The 23,334-nt window shown below is 42.1% G+C and overlaps 1 protein-coding gene across 7 annotated transcripts in view; it reads right to left on the bottom strand.

The window, feature by feature from the left end:
- Positions 1-9,989: 9,989 nt before the first annotated feature.
- The window catches only part of CACNB2 (calcium voltage-gated channel auxiliary subunit beta 2), a 391,254-nt gene continuing 377,909 nt past the window's right edge, over positions 9,990-23,334 (bottom strand). For 4 of the 7 annotated variants that reach the window (XM_040352483.1, XM_040352478.1, XM_040352485.1 and 1 more), the window contains 4 exons: positions 21,559-21,710; positions 17,307-17,402; positions 15,143-15,328; positions 9,990-11,380 (listed from right to left, as the gene is read on the bottom strand). In XM_040352483.1, the coding sequence (XP_040208417.1) occupies positions 10,895-11,380; positions 15,143-15,328; positions 17,307-17,402; positions 21,559-21,710 (920 nt within the window). In that variant the 3' untranslated portion in view covers positions 9,990-10,894. The remainder of the gene's footprint in view (positions 11,381-15,142; positions 15,329-17,306; positions 17,403-21,558; positions 21,711-23,334) is intronic. The other 3 variants (XM_040352479.1, XM_040352484.1, XM_040352482.1) reach the window with 1 other exon arrangement.

Here is a 23,334-nt window from a genome sequence, read left to right as displayed (position 1 = left end):
TAGAATAGACAATATATATATAATTAAGTGTTTACTCTATATACAGTGGCGACAATTGCTGGGCACAGTGGTGACAATTGATGGCACAGTGGCTGCGTTTGATGGCATGGCACAGTGGTTGCATTTGATGGCATGGCACAGTGGCGACAATTGATGGGCACAGTGGTTGTAATTCATGGGCACAGTAGCTGTGTTTGATGGGCACAGTGAGGCTGCAATTTTTTTTTTTTTTTTCGTTTGCACCCCCCCCAAAAATGTTGAGCAACAGCCGCCACTGGTCACCAACCTTTTGGACCTCACAGACCACTAAAATCACAATTTTGAATCCCACGGACCGCTAACATGAATTTTAAATGCCCTAATCACACAATGCTCCAGCTCTGCCCACCTCCCCCTGGATCACACTGCTGCATTATACACACACTGATCCTGCTCTCTGCCCCCCCTGCCCACTCTGCTACCTTATTCATTGGCTCTCACCTCATCCAGCCATGTGCTTAAGCTCTGTGAGCCCTCCTACAGTCTGCTATCAGCACTGCCATTGGAAGTCGCCTCCCACTCTCTGCACTACTCCCGGCGACTCCCTCCAAGTTCACAGGAGCCAGAACTACAGAGGAGGCATTGGATATCAATATGCGCTGAAAACACTCATCGAGAGCAACACTGGAAACAACATTGGGCGGTATATACATTCACCACACACAATGTTGATTTACGGCAGAACCCCTAGGGACCACCATCATTTTCTCGTGGACCATCAGTGGTCCATTACTGGTTGACGACCTCTGTCCTTTAAGCATTCGAGAAGCTTACATGGGGTTTGTTTGCCGAGAAATGTTCTTACCTTTATCATCAATGTCCATTTATTCTGCCAGGAAGAACAGCAGGCTTAAGCTAAGAAGCCTCAAACAATGAAAATAATGTGGGTTCGGTAAAAAGTTGTCAGCAGGACAGGAAGTAAAGGGAAATCAGTCCCGAAGTGTAGACAATACATGACTGGACTTTAATGCCCTGTACAAACAACCGGGATTCCCGATGGCAAAAGGTCCGTCAGAAATCCCGAGGGGAAAACTGAGAACCTGCTCTCTACTTTTCCCCCCATACACACGTTCAGTTTTCCCGTCGGAAAAACTCTGATGAGAGCTTTTCCTCAGGAATCCCGACCGTGTGTATGCTCCATCCGTCTTTTTCCCCATAGGAAAATGGCCAAAAATGTCCGTTTTCCGCCAGGAAAAAGTCTGCCAGGAAAACCCAACGGGAAAAAAGAGAGCTGGTTCTCTTTTTTTTTTTTTTTTGCCGGCCGATTACGGCAGTTTTCCCGCCGGAAAAACTGCGAGGGAGCATACACACGCCGGGATTCCCAGCCAAAAGCTCTCCTCGCAGTTTTCCCGTCAGGAATCCTGGTCGTGTGTACAGGGCATTAGTGTCTATTCACACAGGAATTTTGTATGCATCCAGCCATGATCACCACAGATAATCAATAGCTTTGCGAACAGCCATGAACAGCTGCAACTAGCGACAGCCTATCATTGCATCATATGGGCTCAGCGGCCACAGCTATTTGTACACACCTGTCCATTCAAGGCGCAAGATCGCAGCATGTGTAATTGCTGTGAGTGGACCCTAAGGGTCCTTTCACATGGGCAATTGGAAGGTCCATGCATTCCTATGGACCGGCGGGTCTGATCAGGCCCACTAAATAAATAGAGGGGACTACGTCCTCTTCTGTTTGGGTAGACCCGATCAAAGACAGCCGGGTGTCAGTGTCTGTTTTCTCCCAGCCGCCAATAGAGCAAAGCAGGGTCTGTCCATGTCTATGAACTGAGTAGACATAGACCTGTCATCTGCCCAGGTCCGCTTAGCAGCATCAGCTCACAGATCCCCTGATGATCAGAATGGAAGCCACACTTGTGAAAGGGCCTAAGGCTTAAAGCATACTGTAACTCCAGGAATTGCAGCCTTTTTAAAAATGTATGCTGGTTTATAAGGCACCACCTTGTGGACTTATATATAATTAACAGGATACCTTTGTCTACATCCTCAGTGTTCTGTCTATATACATGGTATCTGCTCTGCCTGCCCCTCCCCTCCCTTCTGTTGTCCATTCACAAAAGGCTTTGTATTTTTTCAATAGTACAAAGCCTTCCATCATTGGGCAAACGACTCTGCACATGCTTTATTGGAGGCACAAAGGTCCAATGATGTAGCGCCAAAATATATATGGATAGCTGTACTCCCAGGGCACATACATTTTTTTAATAATAAATACAATAAAAAAAGTCACATAGTGGCTTACACCTCATTAGCCTTATCCCCTTATAAACCAACACATTTTTAAAAGTACTGCAATGGGGATTGCACTCTAAACTTTTCATTATTTTCACTCCACTTTAGATGTTGATCAGGCAAATCGTTCAAGATCACAATAAAGGACAAATAGACTACAGATGTTGGAACATCATTCTTTTTTTTTGTTGTTGTTGTAGATTTCTACATGTTAAGAATAACATGTGATTTACAGCCACCATTTTGTATATAGCATAATAAATAAATAGAACCATTTAACAGTCTGACATGTCTACGAAAACCTACGATCCAATATCTACAAAGGCCGTTTTGAAGTATATACAAATGCTTACAAATCTGATTCTGGAAAATAAAGATACTTCCCACAAATATGCATATACAGTATTCAACAAAGCTTATATTTAAATATATATCTATATATTTTTTTCTCTTTGGAAAGAAAACAACTACCAAAGTGTGGCATGACCCAACTGAACAAAACAAAATGAAATTGAAGTGAAGGACCTCGGAGATTGTGGTAGGAGTTAAAACGCTGCTTGGCAATAGTAATACTCAGTGGTGAAAGTGCAGTTTTCAATCAAATGTTCTTTAAATATCACAAATATAAATATATATCTGTATATATTTACACATATATTTAAGATAAAACTCTGATAGCTACTACATTGACTGGGGTTGACGTTCTAAAAGCAGGTCTTTTTCAAAGTCTTTGAAGAACTGCCGTCGTTGCTCATAAAGACCAATCAGAATCTTTCCTTCATAATTTGAATGCATGGGTGGTGAATGAGAGGTAGAAGCTGATTTTATGGTATGTGCATCAAGAAGCAATCTTTATTTACATGCTATTCTTCTTAAAGTGGATCTTTGAATACCTCTTATCAATTGCATAATCTTTTCCCTCCGCCCTTCCTTTTACATATTTAGAAACTTTTTATTTTTTGGGTAGCAAGTAAAGCACCTTTTTCAGCATGATCTTGCTCCCACCTCCTCATTCCTCGCCTAGGCAAGAATGCTGTTGCACTGGGTCCACAGTCCACCCCACCCACAGTCTCCTGGGATTAGCCCCCTCCAGTCGGCACATTTTGTGCATGACTGATCTCACTGATCAGGAAGCCACAGCTGGCTTCCAAAACCAAGATGGCAGCACAGGAACTGAGACTTAGGGTTGTAAGAAGAGATTGCTGGACTTCTTGGGCAGGTAAGTAGTGTTTTTTAAAAGTCAGCAGCTACAGTACTTGTTTTCAAACCCAGGTGAAGTTCCTCTTTAAGGTCCATTCATTTTGGCACATCTGTCAATTCTACAGCGGCCAGGTTGTGGCATCCTTGAGCGTTCATGTTAATGTAAGCTATCAGGTTGCCAGGAAGCAGTATTTTGGGAATGTTGGTTAGATTTCATAATTAGTCATTTAGTGACAGACTGAGCTGGCACAACCATGGCATATTAAGCTGACAAGCTCAGGTTGCTATCAATGTTAAAGAACCTTGTTTGGAAAGTAAGATTTAGCACCATACCCTGTGTATATATATATATATATATATATATATATATATATATATATATATATATGAATCTGTAGTACTGCCATAGTCATTCTGTGTAAGACACCCCAGTTCCGCTGGCTAGCATAACCTCTACTTGCGAGATTGCTTATCCCGGTGAGTAGTCAATACAGCAGCACTAATGCGTGTATACAGGATCGGACATTCCGACAACAAAACCGTGGATTTTTTTCCGACGCATGTTGGCTCAAACTTGTCTTGTATACACACGGTGGCACAAATGTCGGAAATTCCAATCGCCAAGAACACAGTCACGTACAACGGCACTAGCAAACGGACGTTTAATACCAAGTGCGCCACCCTTTGGGCTTTTTCTGCTAATCTGTTAGTAGAAGTTTGGTGAGAAACGATTTGCACTTATATGTCATCTGCTGCTGTTCCTGATCTCTGAGTCTCGGAGAAATCAGCTTGTCAGAACTGTGTGAATATCAGCAGCAAAACAACTTCATTATTCTAGCATTATAAAGACGAAGAGAATGCGCTGCATTAAAAGATTGGTAACGTGACGAATGTTCTATCTCCATTACGAACGCTAGTTTTACCAGACTGAGTGCTTCCGTCTCGTACTTGATTCAGAGCATGCGTGGAATTTTGTGCGTCGAATCGTCTACACACGCTTGGAATTTACGAGAACGGATTTTGTTGTCGGAAAATTTGAGATCCAGTTCTCAAATTTTTGTTGGAGCCTACACACGGGCAGGATTTCCGACAACAAGCTCCCATCAAACATTTGTTGTTGGAAATTCTGTGCGTGTGTACGCGGCTTAAGAGTGACAGATTTAGTGCAAAGTGTGATAACTCATCACAACCAGATCTCAGTGAAAGAAAGATTCTGATTGGCAAACCGATGACATTGTGGGAGATTTACTAATACTATTGCACCCAGAATCCGGTGCAGCTGTGCATGGTAGCCAATCAGCTTCTAACTTCAGCTTGTTCAATTAAGCTTTGGCAATAAAACCTGGAAGCTGATTGGTTTCTATGCAGAGCTGCACCATATTTTGCACTCTCCAGTTTTCGTAAATAACCCCCACTGTCTCAGATTGCTATTGTTCTGGGTCCCTCAAAGTGTGGTGTGCCACATGGTACAAATCTAGCAATACATGACCACAGCTGAGGTTCAGACTAGAGATGAATGAATGCATTGGTTTACCCAAACAGAGATTCAACTGGATTACCATTAACCAAATATCTAAAAATTATGTGATCCACGACATGACTGATTTGCTCCTGCTTTCTCCTAAAAAGTAAGCTGATATAGCGTCCTTTGGAATTCCTCCAGGATTGAGTGATGCATTCCCTCAATTCTGGAGCCCTTTCCCCAGCCACAAAGCAAGTAACCACAAAGCAAGTAGGGATCACCTATTATCCAATTGGCAGTGTGGTAAGTAAACAACTGGACAAGTGTTGGAGGAGGCAGGGAGCCTACAGTCAAGGGAACTTAGCAGTGAACTGGTTGATGATCCAGAAACCCCTTCTCCAATCCACTTCCTGTGGTTGAGGGAATGTATTTTAAAGGCCAAGTTCATCTTTGTTCACCTTTTTCTAAATTCCAGATCCTCTATGTACCAATATAGAATTAATGTACTTCTTTTGCACACGCTTACACACGCTTACCCCACTCTCTTCATAGCTGTTTAAAAACACTTATCCATTACTTCTGCCTTACTTCCTGGACATACTTTAGGTCACGACACAGGAAGGAGTTGACCAGCTGAGGGTAGCTGATGCAGGGTGTGTGCTAATGAGATCAGCTGGGTAACTCCTTCCTGTGTCATGACCTAAAGTCTGTCCAGGAAGTAAGGCAGAAGTAATGGAAAAGTGTTTTTGAACAGCCACAAAGAGAGTCAGGAAAGCGTGTGTAGAATAAATGGAAAGCTGTTTTATTTTTGCAAAAAAAGTACATTAATGCTATATTGGTACATAGGGGAGCTGGAGTTTAGAAAAAAAAGGTGAACAAACAAAAGGTGAACTTGGCCTTTAAGTATAGGCAAATAAAGGCAATGGATCACGAATATCTGAGTCTATCAAACAGATCACAGGAAAATAATTAGCACAACTTTTTTTTTCCATCTCTAGTCCTGACCCAAAAGACTGCTCATCTCTATTAGAAAGTACCTGTTGTAATATGTTGGCCGATTTATGTAGGATATTATATTATTATATATATGTACACATACAATACAATATTGACCAGGCCAGAATTCAGTTGACAATGGTTGAGTTGTCCGAGCCAACTCATTTTTAACATATCAAAGGGGACAGATAGTGACTCTGTGCTATGTTCAAATTGAGTTGGCTTGGACAACTCAACCATTGTCAACTGAATTCTGGTCTGGTCAATATTGTACTGTATGTGTACATATATATATAATAATATAATATCCTACATAAATCGGCCAACATATTACAACAGTACCCTGTTTGTTTCAATCAGTTTGGTCATCAATATTGCTCATAGGGTGAGGCAAATGAATACATAACCGCATGAGGCCATGATATTTAAATTGTTGTCCGCAATTTCTTCTATCACCCTGCTACAAGTGTGATCAGTAAAACGTTGCCTGCCATAACTTTCGGATTAACCCCATTTTAACAGTGGATCTGCAAAACAAATAAATAAATTACATGCAGCCAATAATATTAACAAAGCACTATCAATAGGTGAATCCTCCACTTTGCAATGTTAAGACATTTCAGTAAAGCTGGTAATTCATCTATAGCAGAGATCCACAACTGGTTGCTTGTGAGCCCCATGTAACTCTCAGCTACCTCTGAACACTCATAGCAGAAGTCAGGTTGGTTCAAGGTCTGCGCTGCATTTTACACAAATTCCAGTTTGATTACTGGTTTATGTTTTTGAATACTCTTTTTTCATATTTACCATGGGACTGAAAGGGTCGGTCAACTAAAAATGATTATTTGAGTTGTAAATAGAATGTGGCAGTTAGAGCCACTGACTGGTGTCCGATAACACAAGGGGACCACCAGTGAGGAATACTACTTGTCAGGGTTCCTGGCTCTGTTTCCACAAATAGTTTCCTACTCTACTGGTTGCATTCCCTGCACTATAGGAGTGGGGCCCCCTTATAATGGACACAGCAGATGTTCACCAACAGAGTCCCCATCATCTACCAAAAACTGATTTGATTTTTTTGGTGTGAATTACATTTTTTTTTTTTTTTTAATTAATAAAGTTAGAACAAGATGTCAACCGATAGGTCGCAGCTCATCCTCAGTCCCTGATGCATCTTCAGCTGAGATCAGATGACCAGGACTTGGGCATGTGGTGATGTGACCGGGTCACCATGGGAGCCCCAAACAATCTTTTCTGCAAGATAGTTTTTACTAGTTGTCCTTTAAAAGGTAAACTTTCTTTATTATTTTGGCAGCTTATTTGGTAAAGGTTTTTTTTTTATAATAGAGGTTTTTAAATATATAGATATATTTTTTTATTTTACTATATGATAATATAGATATTGCTAATTTTACAAATATATAATCTTCAATTTATATAAAAAAAAACATTTAAAGCAGAAATCAGTGGCTTTTTTTTATGTACTGACAAGCAGTGGCTATAAAAAAAAAAGATAGCTTTCACTGCAACATATATCTCCTCTCTCTCGCTGTACCCCAATGACTCTCCACTCTTGGTCACATCATAGCCACCATTTGTTTCTTGGATTGAATGACATCCAGCATCATCCAGCCTACTTTCTGTGAGCCCTGATTGGCATGGACACATCCCCTAGGTGGAACTTGATTTGAGTCATTTTGTGGGCACAACTCATTCCACGGGTGGCACCACCATCAGGGATTTAGAGGAAGGACCCGTGACATCACCGATCAGGCCTGAAGAGTGCAGAAAGGTATGCATAAAAGTCAACAGTAAATTAATATTGGGGGGTGGTTTAGGGAGGGGGGGGCAGTGAGAGTTGGGAAAGCTGGAGTTCTGCTTTAAAGTGGTTGTAAACCCACTTTTTGGACTTCTACCTATAGGTAAGCCTAGAATAAGGCTTACCTATAGGTAGTGGAAATATCTCCTAAACGTGCGCCGTGAGATTGTGGGGCAGACAGCATGCACTGTCAGCCAGCTTGGGATAATAGCTTCAAATTGCACAGTGTTGAGTTAGACCAGTAGCTCTGCAATCAGCCAAACTCTTGCTCCCTGCTGATTGCAGGGATATTGGTCTGCATCAACAGGGGGATGTGTGGGATGGCTGCTCACACAGAGAGGTCAGCGGCCCATAAATGTAGGCTAATAGTGTGGGGACAAACTTTATAAGTGGCAATGTGACGTTCTAACACTGATGTGACAAGTTGGACACTGAAAACCTGGTGTTTTGGTGCTCTCTAATATTGGTGAAATTTTGTAAAAGAGCCAAGTTGGGCATTAATTTTATAGCTGTAAAAAAAACTGAAACAGTTACCCATCTTGCAAAACTGATTGCATGGGGCTCTCCTGGTGGGCCAAGCCTTGGTCACATGATCTCTGCTGAAGGTGCTTAGGAGATTGATTAGCAGGTTTCTATAAAGAAAGTTGGCTTGCTAGGTACAGTTTAAAGCGGACTCTTCATGGAAATGCAAGGTTGCCTTATCTTGAAGCCCTCCACCAACCATGTAAAAACAAAGGGGACTAATAATAAGGCCGGACATAGACGGTTTGAATCTCGGCTGGTTCAGCAGGAACAGGAACCGTCCGAGATTCAACCTGTATATAGACAGGCTGAATGTTCCAAGCCGATCGATCAACTTGGGTACAACAAGCCTACCAGATTTACTTCCGCTGGGAGAATACAAAGTCTCGGCTGGAGGGATTCCCCTGTCAGCACTGTCTGTGTTGATGGAGGAATTGTGCAAATTTCTTTCCTGCAACCCATGGTTCAACCACGTTTCGTTCAACTGTGGTGCAACCAGGCCTTCTCACAGGATCTGGGAAAGCTGTTGATCCATAATCCTGTGCAGATGCCCAAGCACTGAGATGTCTTCCTGCAAGACTTGTGGTCTTCAACTTTCCCAGGCTCCCACAGTGGGGTCCAATGACATTGCCAGTGCTTACAAGAGATGGCTGAAAGGTGTAAGGAATTCTATTGTTTGTTTGTTTTTTTTGGTAAGGGGCTACAAGATAAAGCGTCCTTGAATTATCATGCAAGGTCCACTTTAAGGTACAAATGAATTTCTATTACAAAAGTGCCCTATTTCTTTGCACATGTGCAGCTTCTTTTGGGGAGATATTCCTTCACTTCCTGCTTCATTATGTAACGAAAGCGAGAACAGATCTCTCCAAAGAAAGGGGAACCCCCTCTTCGACAATCATTGTTGTTGTTAGTTTTACCCTTTATTTCTGACCCAGTGACAGCTTATAAATTGAGATTTTCCTATCACTCCCAGTGCCAATGTCACCAGGACAACTAGAGAGGGGAATCTCCCCAATAGGGACATAGACAGTAACAAAAAAACTGATAGAGATTCTAACCTATTCTATCCAAAACAAAAATTTGTCTTTAAATAATCTTAACATTTGGATAGGCGTTTGTGCCATGGTCGTTGACATCAACGAAGACCTGAAATCTAATTAGCCCCATTCTGAAGAAACCAAAGCCCAACTGAACTTTCAGTTTAAATCGGCTAAATCCATTCCAAGTCCACACCAAAACAAAAGTCTTACCGTTTTTTTTTTTTAAAAGCCACCACAGCTCGCATAGAAAAGACTGTCCCCTGTCAGCATGTGGTAAAGAAAGACCCTTGCTCTCTCTATGTAAGCAGTCATCTCTCTGCAGAGGTCCAACACGTCCCCTGATGAGTCAGCGCTAGAGCCCTCAATCAGCAGGGAGTATGATTTAACAGGATACATATTAGACATACGCAGGGAGATCACTGCTGCAATACAGAGTAAGGACTCTTTTCATCAGCATGCTGGCCTGGGAGGGGCTTTTCTACTCTGGCTGTGGCTGCTTGTTAATGAAAACATATTGTAAGACTTTGCACACTTTTTGTTTTGATGCACCTTGAATGTTTTATGCTGGTTTAAACTGAAAGTTCAATTGAACTTTAGAGTGCAGATGTTTTTAAGTCTCATTCAATAAACAATGAACGTGGACCACAAGATACAGTTAGGGACCTTTGCTCTAATACCTGACGATTGTTTAATTTAAAGAGCTCTAACCATTACATCTCCTTGCTAATTCCAGTCACTGACTATTCAATTCTGATGTTAAACGAACAAACGGTGTACAGTTTAACATTTAAGCATGCAGGGCAAAGAAAATGACAAAAAAATAAACACAACAAGAGTATACAACAGAGATTAGCACTACACGGAAAATTCTTTTTGAAATGTCGTGAGTATAAGGCAATATTTAACTCTGTTTTTTTTTTAAACACAGACAATGGGAGGCAAAAAGGATGAGAAAAAAAGTTAAATAGTGGCTCTGAAATTAACATTCAAAGTAGGTGGGTGCATTTCAAAATACAAAAATAAATGCAATGTTTTAGCAGTCTGTTCAGAAGTCTGATATCACTTTTGCCATCAGAAAACAAAAAACATCGTCAATATATCGCTCTAACAGTGCAAAAGTGAAAACACATATGGAAGAAAAAGTGAAATCACCATTTATTTTGCCTGGAACCAGTCCCGTCTTAAAAAAAAAAAAAAAAAACAACAAAAATATATATATATAGGAGGCTACAAAAACATTATCACTTGCTTTAAAACAGCAACAATATCTTGATGGCAACACAGCATTCGAATGGTTTTCACGGAAACGGCTAAACACATGGTTTGGTAAGAGATCTGCAGATGTGCCATGGCAAGTTTAAGTAAAAACACTATAAAAAAAAAAAAAAAAAGAAAGTACTTAATTCTATTGCTTAGGAAGCAACAGCAGTAAAAAAACAAAAATAGTAAAGAAAAAAAAAAAAAGAAGAGGAATCAAGGATGTAATGTATTTTGGGTTCAAATCATTTGCATGGGGGTTTTAGAACCAGAAAAGAAAAAAAAAACACATATAAAAAGGTGTTCAAAAAGTTACTGGCGGATGTAAACATCCCGATTCCACTCATTATCATTCCGTTTCCTAGAAACCTCTCCGTCCTTTTCACAATATCGTTCCCTTGATTTGTGACGGCTGCGGGGTTTGTTGCATTCGTTGTGGTCCTGATCCCTGTCCTCGTTTGTCCGGTGTCGAGGTTCTTTGTGTCTGTGTTCGCTAACTGCGTGAGATTCGTCTCTGTGGTTGTGATCCCGGTGGGACTCCTGAGGATCAGCATGTTCAGAAGAGTAATTATCCTTTGGCTCTAGATATACGGAGTCTCTGTTGTCTTGCGTCTCGTCAAAGGTCTCCTGTCGAGAAAGTCCTCTGCTAACTCCACTTCGGTGGTTGTGGTGCTGGGCAGAGGTGGAAGATCGATGTTGAGACTTTCTCGTTGGCGGTTCGGCGGGTGCCTCTTCTTCTACGGCCCCAGGTCGTTCGGGAGGAGGATGATCATTCTTTTGCTCTCCTTGGGAGACCTGCTAATAAAAAAAGTGAACACCTGTTTTGAATGCTAACTTAAAGAGTATCTAAACCTAGGAACCCTAATGGAAATTGTTGCAACTTACTGATCCTAAAGCCTCGTACACACGTGAGGAGAGCATTTGGCTGGGAATCCCGGCCGTGTGTATGCTCCTCACAGTTTTTCCGACGGGAAAACTGCCCAAAAACCGCCGGACATAAAAAGAGAACCAGTTCTCTTTTTTCCTGCTGGGAAATCCGGCGGACTTTTGTCCGGCGGTTTTGGGAAGTTTTCCTATGGGAAAAACTGTGATGGAACATACACATAGCCGAGAGCCAAAGCTCCATCGCAGTTTTCCTGTCAGGAAAACTGGTCGTGTGTAGGGGAAAGACTGAACTGAGCAGGTTCTCGGTTTTCCCCTCTGCATTAGATGTGGTGGCTTTATTTCTCAATTTTGTACTACCGTATTTTTTAACCACGGTAAACCTGCCATTACCAAACTTCCTCTCCTGGGGTGACAACTGTACAGATAAGCGATGTCACCCTAAGGCAGGAAGTGTTAGGACTACATAACACTTTGCTCTCTTCTTATAGTTTCATAGTTGATGAGGTTGAATACAGACACCAGTCCATCTAGTTCTGCCTGAGTGTGTGTGTATTTATGTCTCTACCACTTCCTACATCCCTGTATATTGTGTCCATCTAAAAGTTTTTTTAAATTCGTGACACTTCCAGATGAAACCACAGATTGTGGAAGGAAGTTTCACACCCTTACCGCTCTAACAGTACAGAACCCCCTTTACAGTTTAAGGCTAAACCACTTCTCGTCCAACTTCCTAGAGTGGCCACGTGTCTTCTTGAGTGTCCTGAGTCTGAAGTTTCCTCTCAATGTTGGAATCACCATTAAAATATTTGTATATCGCTATCATATCCTCTCTTGGGCTTCTCTTCTCGAGAGAGAATACGTTTAATGTTTGTAATTGTTCCTCATAACCTTTTTTTTTTTTTTGCACTTGTCAAACAGAATAAAATGCTTTTAACTCTATATTCAACAGAAAAAAGAGAGCACATTAGATACATTTATTGTTAGTGTTTCCATACATTTTGAATGGGTTTTTTCTTTGTTTTTTTTACGTTATCCATAAAAAGATCAAGTCCCTCTTGAACCTCTTCATTGCTATCACAAAAAGTTTGCAACTTATCTTTGAAAGAACACCCCCTTGATGTTTTGACTTCTTTAAACACTCATTAAAAAAGTGCATTTCAGCCCAAAACATGTCAGAGGTGAACCCTGCTGCTGTGATTCATCAAACCACTTCCTGATGAAGCGGACTGCTGATTCAAGAAACGTGTCGAAGAACCTGACAAACATTTCCACTTTCCCTGGTACTGTATACATGAGATGATATATAAACAAATCTTGTATGTAATAGGGAATCTGGAAGGATAGCAAGGTTTTAAGTGACTAGAGATTGTATATTGTTGACAAAACATTGCAATACATGATTTTTAAAACTCTAGGTTTAATAAAGCAATAAAATTATAAGTTTTCAGGAATCTAAGATATGAATATTTAGCATCATCTGATCGGAAATGATCTTCAGTTTTAATCTTAAAGCAATAGACCCCAAAACTAAAATGTAAATATATTGCAGTGTGTTCGATGTGTTAGTTTTCTTCTTTAAGCTTTTTTTCCTTTGGTGATCTTCCTGGTGATCTGACCAGGAAGCCTTTTATTTTTCAACTTCCATTAACAGACAAAGCTGCCCAGCATAAATGGCAGTTGAGGGTTGCGACAAACCATTTATCACTGACAAGGGTGCCTACAATGGTCATCTTTTATTCATTTAGGTAAAACCTTTATCCCAAAAGGAAAAACCTGTTGCTGTAACAGCTTAAAAATTGTTAACGACGTTCGACTTTATTCATTAATCAAGTCCATCTAAATTTGCTCATCCATCTAATACCAATAGTGTATTCATTGCTCCTCCATCCAGAGGGGAGAAGCCCCAAAGCCAGCCATACATAGATCAAAATTTGGGCAGTTTGGCAGGGACAGGCTAAGATTCAATCCATGTAGGGGCAGGCTGATTGTACATCGACCAATTTGGGTACAACCAGTCTGTTGGATTTTTGGCATGTGATTACTGCTAGCAGCTATAGCGGTTAGCAGTAAGCATTGTGTTCTGCCAGCCAGAAAGGCCCCCTGCTCCCCCCCTACTGGCAGAATACTATAGTGCTGCGGGAGGCATTCCCCCATCAACACTGGCTGAATCAAGTCATCTATGGGCTGCTTAATGCAGAAAGTGTATTAGTGGCTGGATCAACAAGTGTAAGTAAGGGAAAAATGTCTAAAAAAAAAAGAATGCAGCCACCACATGTAAGGATTGGTAAACTGAAATATATCAATTTTGTTTAATACCCAAAAGGTAAAGGAATACTATTACAATTAAACATAGGCACATTCTACTATATGGTATTTGTCTTTGATGTACACAGCATACATCCTTTTGGATGGGGTGGAATGGGGAGATCAAACCACAAATGTGTGGTTGGCAAAGGAACGGTTACATTTTATCAAGCCAGCATGGACCAAAATCTCTATTTTCAGGACCAGCATAGCTAGATATTTTACCTGTTATGCAGTGGTGGCCCATCCATTAGGGGCGCAGGGGCAACGCCCACCTAATCCATGCGTCCGGCCCATAAGCTACATGAAGGTTGCCAGACACATGTTTTTTTTTAGAAGCACGTGATTAGAGCCAGAGGGCCAGATTCACAGACGAGATACGCCGGAGTATCTACTGATACTCTGGCGTATTTTCAAATTTGCCGCGTCGTATCTTAATTTGTGATTCACAAACAAGATACGACGGCTTTTGGCTAAGATCCGACAGGCGTACGGCTTCGTACTCCTTCGGATCTTAGGCTGCAATACTTCGGCCGCCGCTGGGTGGAGTTTGCGTAGTTTTCCTGTGTCGGGTATGTAAATGAGCTTTTACGGCGATCCACGACGGTTTTCGTGTTCGTTACGTCGTCGCTAGTAATTTTTTCCCGTCGCAAAGTTACGTCTGCTTTAACATGGCTTAACTTTAGATGAGCCATGTTAAAGTATGGCCGTCGTTCCCGGGTCGAATTTTAAATTATTATTTTTTTGGCGTAAGACGTCCGGGAATACGGAAGTACGTTACGCACGTCGCCGTTCAAAAAAATGACGTCACTTCGCGCAAAGCACGGCAGGAATTTTAAAAACGGAGCATGCGCAGTACGTCCGGCGCGGGAGCGCGCCTAATTTAAATGGTACACGCCCCATTTGAATTAGGCGGGCTTGCGCCGAACTTCTTTACGATACACCGCCGTAAGTTTACACGCAAGTGCTTGGTGAATCAGGCACTTGCGCTGAAAACTTGCGGCGGTGTAACGTAAACACGATACGTTACGCCGCCAGAGTTTTCTGTGAATCTGGCCCAGAGGCTCCAATTGGCTTAAAAAAAGGTGGCCTTAGGGCACAGAGCACTGCGGCCCGGACCCACACAGTTGTGTGACAATAGCAAATTAATATTCACTGTTGTCTTCCTGATTCTCCTCTCGATTGGCCGAGAGGAGAAGGGATGGTATTGGCCACCGCACCGAGGGAAGGAGATTGCCAGGGCTTTACCTTTCACTGTGTGTATGCTTTGCTGTGAAACTGTATGCTTTTCGTCGCAACTGTTTTTATTGGTATTTTCTAACACCTTTTACACACTTTCAGTCTCTAAGATTATTCCAGAGGTCATCTTACCTGTGCATTAGAAGCTGAGGGAGGGGTGGCGGGAAGGGTTGCAGTAGTAAGGGTGCGAGATAAAAGTGCATTGGGCGGGGTGCTGCTTGGAGGGTGTGTTGCCTTCCAGTAAGCTTCTAGGTAATCTGCTAGATGTTCACAGGCATCTTCAAGCTGATTCTCATCCAGGATAACATCAAACATTTCCTATGATAAGCATATGTTTGATTACAAGACGTCTTGCTTTAAATATTATAGTAGATCTAAACGCTAACCTGATGCCAAAGCACTACATACGATAAACCATTATCATTTTTGGCATAAGATACCGTTCTCACTTTTTTTCATTCTAATTTGTGTCCAAGTGCTGCTGATCTCCTCCTGCTTCCTTCAGCCACTTCCCGTATACATGTACTCATTACATTATTGCTCTGGGCTTGTTTCCCTATAGCAGTGGTGGCAAACCTTGGCAGCCCAGAAGTTTTGGAACTACATTTCGCATGATGCTCAACTACACTGCAGAGTGCATGAGCATCATGGGAAATGTAGTTCCAAAACATCTGGGGTGCCAAGGTTCGCCATCACTGCCCTAGAGTAACAACCAGAGCCGCTGTTAGAAATCACGGGGCCCCATACAGCCTACCTGACAAAAATACCCCCTCCTAGCACAAATCTCCCTCACTCAAAAATATCACCCGCCTAGCATATATCCTCTTTCTTCTCAAACTTTCTATCCTTGCATAAATCTTCTCCCCCAAATCTTCCCTGCCAGGACAAATCCCCCCCCTCCCCAATTCCTCCTATTAGCCCAAATTCCCCTACTTCCTCCTGGCACAAAATCCCCCCCATCTCCCCTCTCAGCACAAATCTTCTTTCTTCAATTCCTCTTTTAGAACAAATTTACTCAAATCCCTCCTCCTAGCACAACCCCCTCTAAATCACCCCCCCAACCCCCCTCCCAGCACGTATCCTCCCTCATTATTGCTCCTCACACATATCCCCCCCATTCATGCAGAACACAGCGCACCTCCTGCTGGCTCTTCTTCTCTCACCGCTCCAGCCTCCAGGCTACCGTCTCGTTGTCCCGGCTGTGAGTGGGGGCTGGGGCAGGAGTTCTGTGAAATGGGCCAGGAGGCAGAATTGAAATCTGGGTGGGCACAACAACCCGCTCCAGCATCCCCTAAATTCGGCTTTGTGTCTTTCACCTAGCAGCTGAAAGCCGGCGGGAGGGAGAGAAACCGGCTTTCAGTTGCTGGGTGAGAGACGCTGTCATCCTTCATTCTCTGCTCCACCGATCCTCCTGCTGCCCCCCTGTGTGCCTGGGCCCCCTACAGGAGGGCTGGTGGTCCCCACCCTATCAGCGGCCCTGGTAAAAACAGTGGACTATGCTTGTGCAATGTGGGTTGACACTGCTACTTGTAGTCTCCGCCAGAGGCACATGCAACTGGGTGACAACGAAGCAGCATGACTGTGTGATAGTTGTCACCAAGAACAGAAAGTGACTGAACAAGGTATTTTTTTTCTATGGCTTCTATGAATAAAAAAACAAAACAAGCGATGATCCATCCGTCCTCCATTCATTGATCGTTTTCCAATCATAGAAGCTATATATAGTACAGCTTAAAAGAATATAGAGGGCATAATCGGCACTCTCAATGAGAGCATATGACAAGTCCCTCAGCTCTAATAATTGCCGTGACATCGGAAGATTATGATGACGGAATTGGAGGATGGAAGATTTCAACTAAATCTGCAACCAGCAGCACAAAGGACATATTGCATTGACTGTAAGTAATGTTGCCTGTGCTAATATGTTTACATTTTTTTTGACTAAACTTAGGCTTTTAGGGCTGGTTCACACCTGAATTGTACAGGAATGTGGTCCGCGTGCAATTCTGTGCATTGAGATTTTCATCCCATTCAATTGAATAGGCTGAAATTGCATCAAAAGTAGTGCATTCACAGTACTGTGGATCTGGTGCAGGCAAATGCACTGCGTTTGGGGTGTCTTTAGGAATATTTTGACATCCGCTACAGATCAAACACCCAGTGCGTTTTTAACGCGGGACAGGTGCACGGAACGTGGGTTTTCCATACCACGTTCTGGTGTGAATGGGCCCTTAAAGTCTGAAGTACCTCCTATCTGGGCTATGTCAGACAACATAACATAATAGGGGACACTTACTGGAGGGCACTGTGCTAGTTTGTCAGCTGCTACCATTTGGACGTTTAGATGTTTTGCCTGAGATTTTCCTCGTGATTTTATTAACCTTTGTAAAACCTGAAAATGATAATTAAATTCACATAATATTAATATACTGAACACAAAACATATATTGGCATTACATAAAAATAAAACACATCATGCGTGTCACATAGGGATAGGAGGAAAAAAGGATTTCAAATTATGTAGAAGGACAGTAAACTTAAAGTGTTACTAAACCCACAACAGTAAAATCAGTCTGTATATGCAGTAAACCATGCTTGTTATACTCACTGTGGAACCTAAGAGGTTAATTCCTCTGCTCTGTGTAAAAAAGGCTGTTTGATCCTGTCTTCTCTGATCCTTTCCCTTCTTCTATTGTCCCTAAGCCATCTCCTGATAGTACAGAGCCTTGGGGACAAGCTGCACGTGCTCAGTTTGGTGTGTTTTGCTAGAGTTTTTTAATTCTTGGGAGAGAGCATGTGATCCACACAGGACCAATCAGCACTGTCCAGACAGAGGGTCAGGGGCCCTCGGGCCTCATAGGATAATCAGGGGGAAAAAAAAACTCCTCCTTCAAGCTTAACCAGACACTGCTAAAAGTCACAATACTGCTCTAATGAGAAAGGGTATTTAGCAGTTTATATTTACTAAAACTATTGCATTTCTATGTTCTGTGTACTGTGGGAGACAAGATATAGTGAATGCAGGGTCCTGGGTTTAGTAACACTTTAAAGGGTCAGTCAACCAGGCAATATTTTACTTTTAAGCCTCGTACACATGCTCGGTTTTCTCGGCAAGAACCAGCAAGAAAAACTGCTGGCAGAGCTTTCTTGCCGAGTAAACCGAGCGTGTGGACGAGGCTTTCAGGTTTCTCGTCTGGAAATCTGGCCAGAATCTTGACGAGAAAAAAACAGAACCTGCTCTCTATTTTCTCGTCGAGATTCTTGTCGGCCTGTTTCCCGACGAGAAACCAGAGAGTGTGTATACTTACACGCATGCGTGGTAGCTTCCACGGCATAGGTAGGGTGAAGCAAGATGGCGTCGACGGCATCTAATGTGACAAGCGCGTCGTACGCAATGACATCACCGCCTTCTTGCCTTTCAAGAGAACTGCGGTTCTTTTGAAAGGTCTGTGTGTACACTCAAAAAACAACAAGAAGGAGCACCAGACCAATTTCATAAAGAAGTCCAAATCGGCTTTCAAATAGATCTAGGCAAAACCTTTTTCTTTATTTTGGATTGTCTTCCACTGTGTGTCCTATTGTGGAGATCTCCCTTTACTTCCTGTCCCATAGCCAAACAGGAAGTGAGAGGAAATCTCTTCAAATTAAGGGAATTCCTTTGGGGCCCCCAGATCACCAGAATTAGTGTACCCATTGGAAGATTTCCCCTCTATTACTGTTCTGGGGACAACCCAAAATTTGGGATTTTCTTTTACTTTCAATAATAATGGTAAACAGAACATCTCCTCAATGGGGGCACAGACAACAATAAAAACTGACAGGTGTTCTAATCCCGCCATACTCTATCCAAAACTAAAACATTTTTTCCTTTAGTTATACTTTAATGATTCACAAGACAGCCAGCACATTCAGGAGGAAATCACCCCCCCCCCCTTTATCAGGGCTACAAGACAAATACAAAGATGTACAATTATGACAATTGTAAATCAACAAATTATGTAATCAATATCCACCTATACATAGTGCCTAAAACTAGGAAATTATAAACAAGATCAAAAAATGTCTATTTTAGTAGATTAAAATACAACAAAAACGAAAACGATTCAGATGACTAAAATACGACTAAAACTAAAATGTTATATTAGTCAAAAGACTATGACTGAAACTATTATGTCAAAATTAACACTGGTTATATATCACAACAGCTAAATCTGCGTCTGTAGTACATGGTCAAACCTTAATACTATAATTAATAAAATGTTATTCGATTTTTACTTCAGGAGTATAGCGTGAGTTTGAAAATTTTAGAGAAATGCATAAATAATGCGTTACAATTTAACTAAAACCATTAGATTTTAGTCTACTAAAATGTACTGGAGATTTTAGTCGACTAAAACAAAAACAATTCAGATGACTAAAATACAACTAAAGCTAAAATGGCATTTTAGTCAACAGGCTATGACTAAAATGAAATTTGACATCAAAATTAACACTGGGTTGCATGTGAGTTGCCTGATCAGAGCCAGTGAGCTTTTCCACTATTTGCTGTCATTCCATTTACTACTCTATATTAATAAATATTGAAGTCCCGGCACCAGTTGGATGAATCCCTTTCAACCTTTGTACATTTAGAATACCAAAGGGCAACAAGTTGCTGCAGGTAAATGGAAAAATTAAATGTGTATTCGAGATCAGTTTGTGATGCTTTCACCAGAGGCGTATCTAGTAAAAATGGCGCCTATGGCAAGCACTGAAACTGCGCCCCTGTCAAAACATTTGAAACCCATCTTTCGGATAACCAGGTACAGGGAGGGACGCAGTGCGACGAGGACAGAGGGACACTGGGGACCACTGGCGGCTGGTGCTCAAATTTTTTTTTTGGGGGGGGGGGGGGCGCAAACAAACTGGAAAACAAAAAAAAAATTGCAGCCACTGTGCCCAGCAAACGCAGCCATTGTGACCACCGCTCTGGGTAGAAGATGATGCCGCACAGAGGAGGGTAGGCGGAGCCACTGTTACCATACCCTACATGGATCCGGTCTGGCCAGTCATGGAGGCACCTGTCACTCCCCTCCCCAGGCCAAGTAGCAATATTAGCAAATTGCTTTGTCGGCGCTGTGCTCCATCAGACCGGCCGCGGCTCCAGGAGCTACATTAGTGCGGGAGGCGGCCGCGGAAGGACGGGTGGGGTTTTTTCGTGAGGGGGGTGGCTTTTTGCCGCCCCCCTCCCCATGGCGCCCATGGCACTTTCCATGGCTGCCATACCCTAGATACGCCACTGCTTTCAACTTATTTTCAGACCCATATGTGTGTCACGGTTTAAGCTGCAGTTTCCTGCCTGTGTATTTCTTACCACCTTGCTGCAGTGGTTTTTCTAGACCTCTGATTCTTTTCACATGTGTTGTGTACCTTCTGTGCTCACCTATGGGCATCACCTGATATACTGAGGGTTTTCATTTCTTTCCTTTCTAACACTAATGCCCTGTACACACGGTCGGAATTTCCGATGGAAAAAGTCAGATGGAAGCTTTTTATCGGATATTCCCACCGTGTGTGTGCCCCATCTGACTTTTTCTGTCGGAAATTCCGACGGACTTAGATAGAGAACATGTTCTCTATTTTTCCGACGGAAAAAATTCCTATTGGAAAATTTGTTCGTCTGTATGGAATTCCGATGGGAAAAAACCATGCATGCTCGGAAACAATTTGACGCATGCTCGGAAGCATTGAACTTAATTTTTCTCGGCTCGTCGTAGTTTTGTAAATCACCTCGTTCTTTACGGTCGGAATTTGGTGTGATCGTGTGTATGCAAGCCAAACTTGAGCAGAATTCTGTCTGAATTTTTAGTTTTTCCAACGGAAAATCCGTTCGTGTGTACGCGGCATAAGACATGCTCAGTGTAGCCCATGTTGCCTGAGCATCTTCCTAGTTCTCTGAGCTCCTGTATGCCTACTGTTTCATGTATTCAGTGTCTGACTTCCCGTGTATCGACCCCGGCTTTGTCTTCTGTTTGTGCTTGTCTGCCACCTGCCCTGCCCTCAGCTTCTTTCCCAGATCCTCTTCTCTCTCCTGCTATCTGTACTCTGCATACGCGAGTGGTCTCTGTATCGTCAGCTGGGCTTACCTGGGGGGCAGAGATCCTGTTTTTAGCTCACTGCAAGTCCATCCTCATCATCGGGGGGCTCTGGTGAATAAGCAGGCTGGGGCTTAGACTCTGAGTCCTAAGAAACCCGGGTTGGCATTCTACAAGCTGGCAATGTGCTTCTGTTGATCTTCTTCTGGCCTACATTTGATCCCCTTCAAACCTGCATCAAGCTGCTTCAAGCTTTGTGGGGAGCAAAGCAGTTCTAACACTACCTGTTAGCTCGCAAGAGATGAGTTTCCAAGGTTCTTTCACAGTTCCTTCTGAACCCTTTCTAACCTGCTTCTATGCTGCTGATTTTGCATTCTCAACTTATATAGGAAGAAAAACAATTCTGACACCAAAACATGCAGAAAAAATGTCTCTTAGACATAATGCTTACACACGTTACTAAAGCAAACTTACCTTTGGAGAAGAAATCTTTACATAAACTATGATGGGGGCCAGGGAGGTCTTACTAAGTTGCGTTGGATGGTTGATGGTATCGGCGTCAAGAACTACAAGCTGTAACGTCCTCGCTAACTCAAAGATCCGTTCAATTTCACTCTGGACTTCAGCTGAGGATACAGAAAAACAAGAATGAAAGTCATATGGCGCATATCAACACGAAGAAACCTGGCAGAGGTGGTCTGGCTCAGATTGTGCAAAAATTATAAAGGTTTTCTTTCAAGAATTTTAGCAACAAGTTCATTTAGATAGAGATAACATTGTAGAAGGCATATTTGATCAATTTTTATTTGTTGTAAACATTTTAATGAATATTCAGCAGAGAAACAAGTACAAAACAATTCTAGACTGGATGCAACCAGTAGCATGTGTAAAAGGGTATAGGAGCAGGTACATTCAAAAACAGATAGATGCAAACTGGAGGCAATGCAGGAAGGCTAGAAAACCACTCAACAATAATGCGTAGGTACCTTCGGAGAGGAGAGAGCAGCACCTAGTTGTACCAATGAGGTTTACATTTGCAATTACTTCCAACAGGGGAGCAAGAGTGGCTAACAGAGCCATAAAACCTTCACAACGGGTCCCCCCTCATACCACCCACCCCAAAGGGGAGCTGTTAGTGAGCGGAGAGGAGCTCCTAGGTGGGGACATATTTGATAATTGGTTTGTGGAAATTAAAGTGAATCACTTTTGCCCTTAAAAACAAAATAAAAAAAACTTTAAATTAGCTGCAACAAAAAGATGGACTGTTATTAAGACCTAAAACTGTACATCATTTGGGAATTCAAAGGAAGACACATAGAATTTTAGGGAATCAAACAAAGTCCTAACACCTGTGCAGAGCTGCTTTGCAGGACACAGGGAAGAAGATTTCTTTACTGAGCAACCTTGTAGCTGGAATCCCAACATATATGAACAATCTAATACAGCAATAAACATGGTCCTTGTTGGTCCTTTGACATTCAGCAGGTACATGTTGAATGTATTTAAACCACAGTGCAGCACTAATAAACCAATGGTAGAAAATAGAAAAATCCCTCAATTATAAATAAGTCCAAATAAATAAGTGCAACACACAGTGACAAATAAGTTTAAACCAGTAAGTGCAGCAAAAAGAAGGAGCAACTTCATAAAGAAGTCCAAAACAGCTTTAATGATTCACAACATAAAAAGCACATTTCAGGAGCAAAAACATGTTCCCCCTTCAGGGCTACTAGACCGCCTTCAGGGCAGTAATCTCAGACTTGTACTACTCAGCAATAAAATAAGGCTAGGTTTAGTACGACGTCAGACGTGACGAAATTCGTAGGGCATAAACAATGCTTATGATGTCATCACAGACTCCGATACAAGGAAATGGGCCGTCTGATCCCCGGGATAATTTTTTTATCTGATGGGTACTTTTCTACTGTAACATTGTAAGTGTTTAGTACATTTTAATAAATCTACGATTTGTGATTTTACACTATGTGCCTCTTTTGGCTTTCTCCTTATTGCATGGCTGAGTAATACAAGTCTGAGATGACTGCTATGAAGGTGTTATTGGACCTGGAGAAGGAAGTGCACACCATCCCAGATGGGGACCATTTGGAGATATGAGCGAAAGTTGACTCTTCTTTATAAAGAGGAATTCATTTGCTCTGCTAAGCATTTTTTTTTGGCACAAGGCGGTGGATCACAGTGGTGTCATAATTTATGGAGAGTCATAAGAAGGTGTGTATATGAAGATTATTT

Source organism: Rana temporaria, chromosome 5 (genome assembly GCF_905171775.1).
Source record: "Rana temporaria chromosome 5, aRanTem1.1, whole genome shotgun sequence".
NCBI classification, from domain to species: Eukaryota; Metazoa; Chordata; class Amphibia; order Anura; family Ranidae; genus Rana; species Rana temporaria.
The sequence above is the reverse complement of the archived record's forward strand: the minus strand, read 5'-3'. Positions and strand labels throughout refer to the sequence as shown.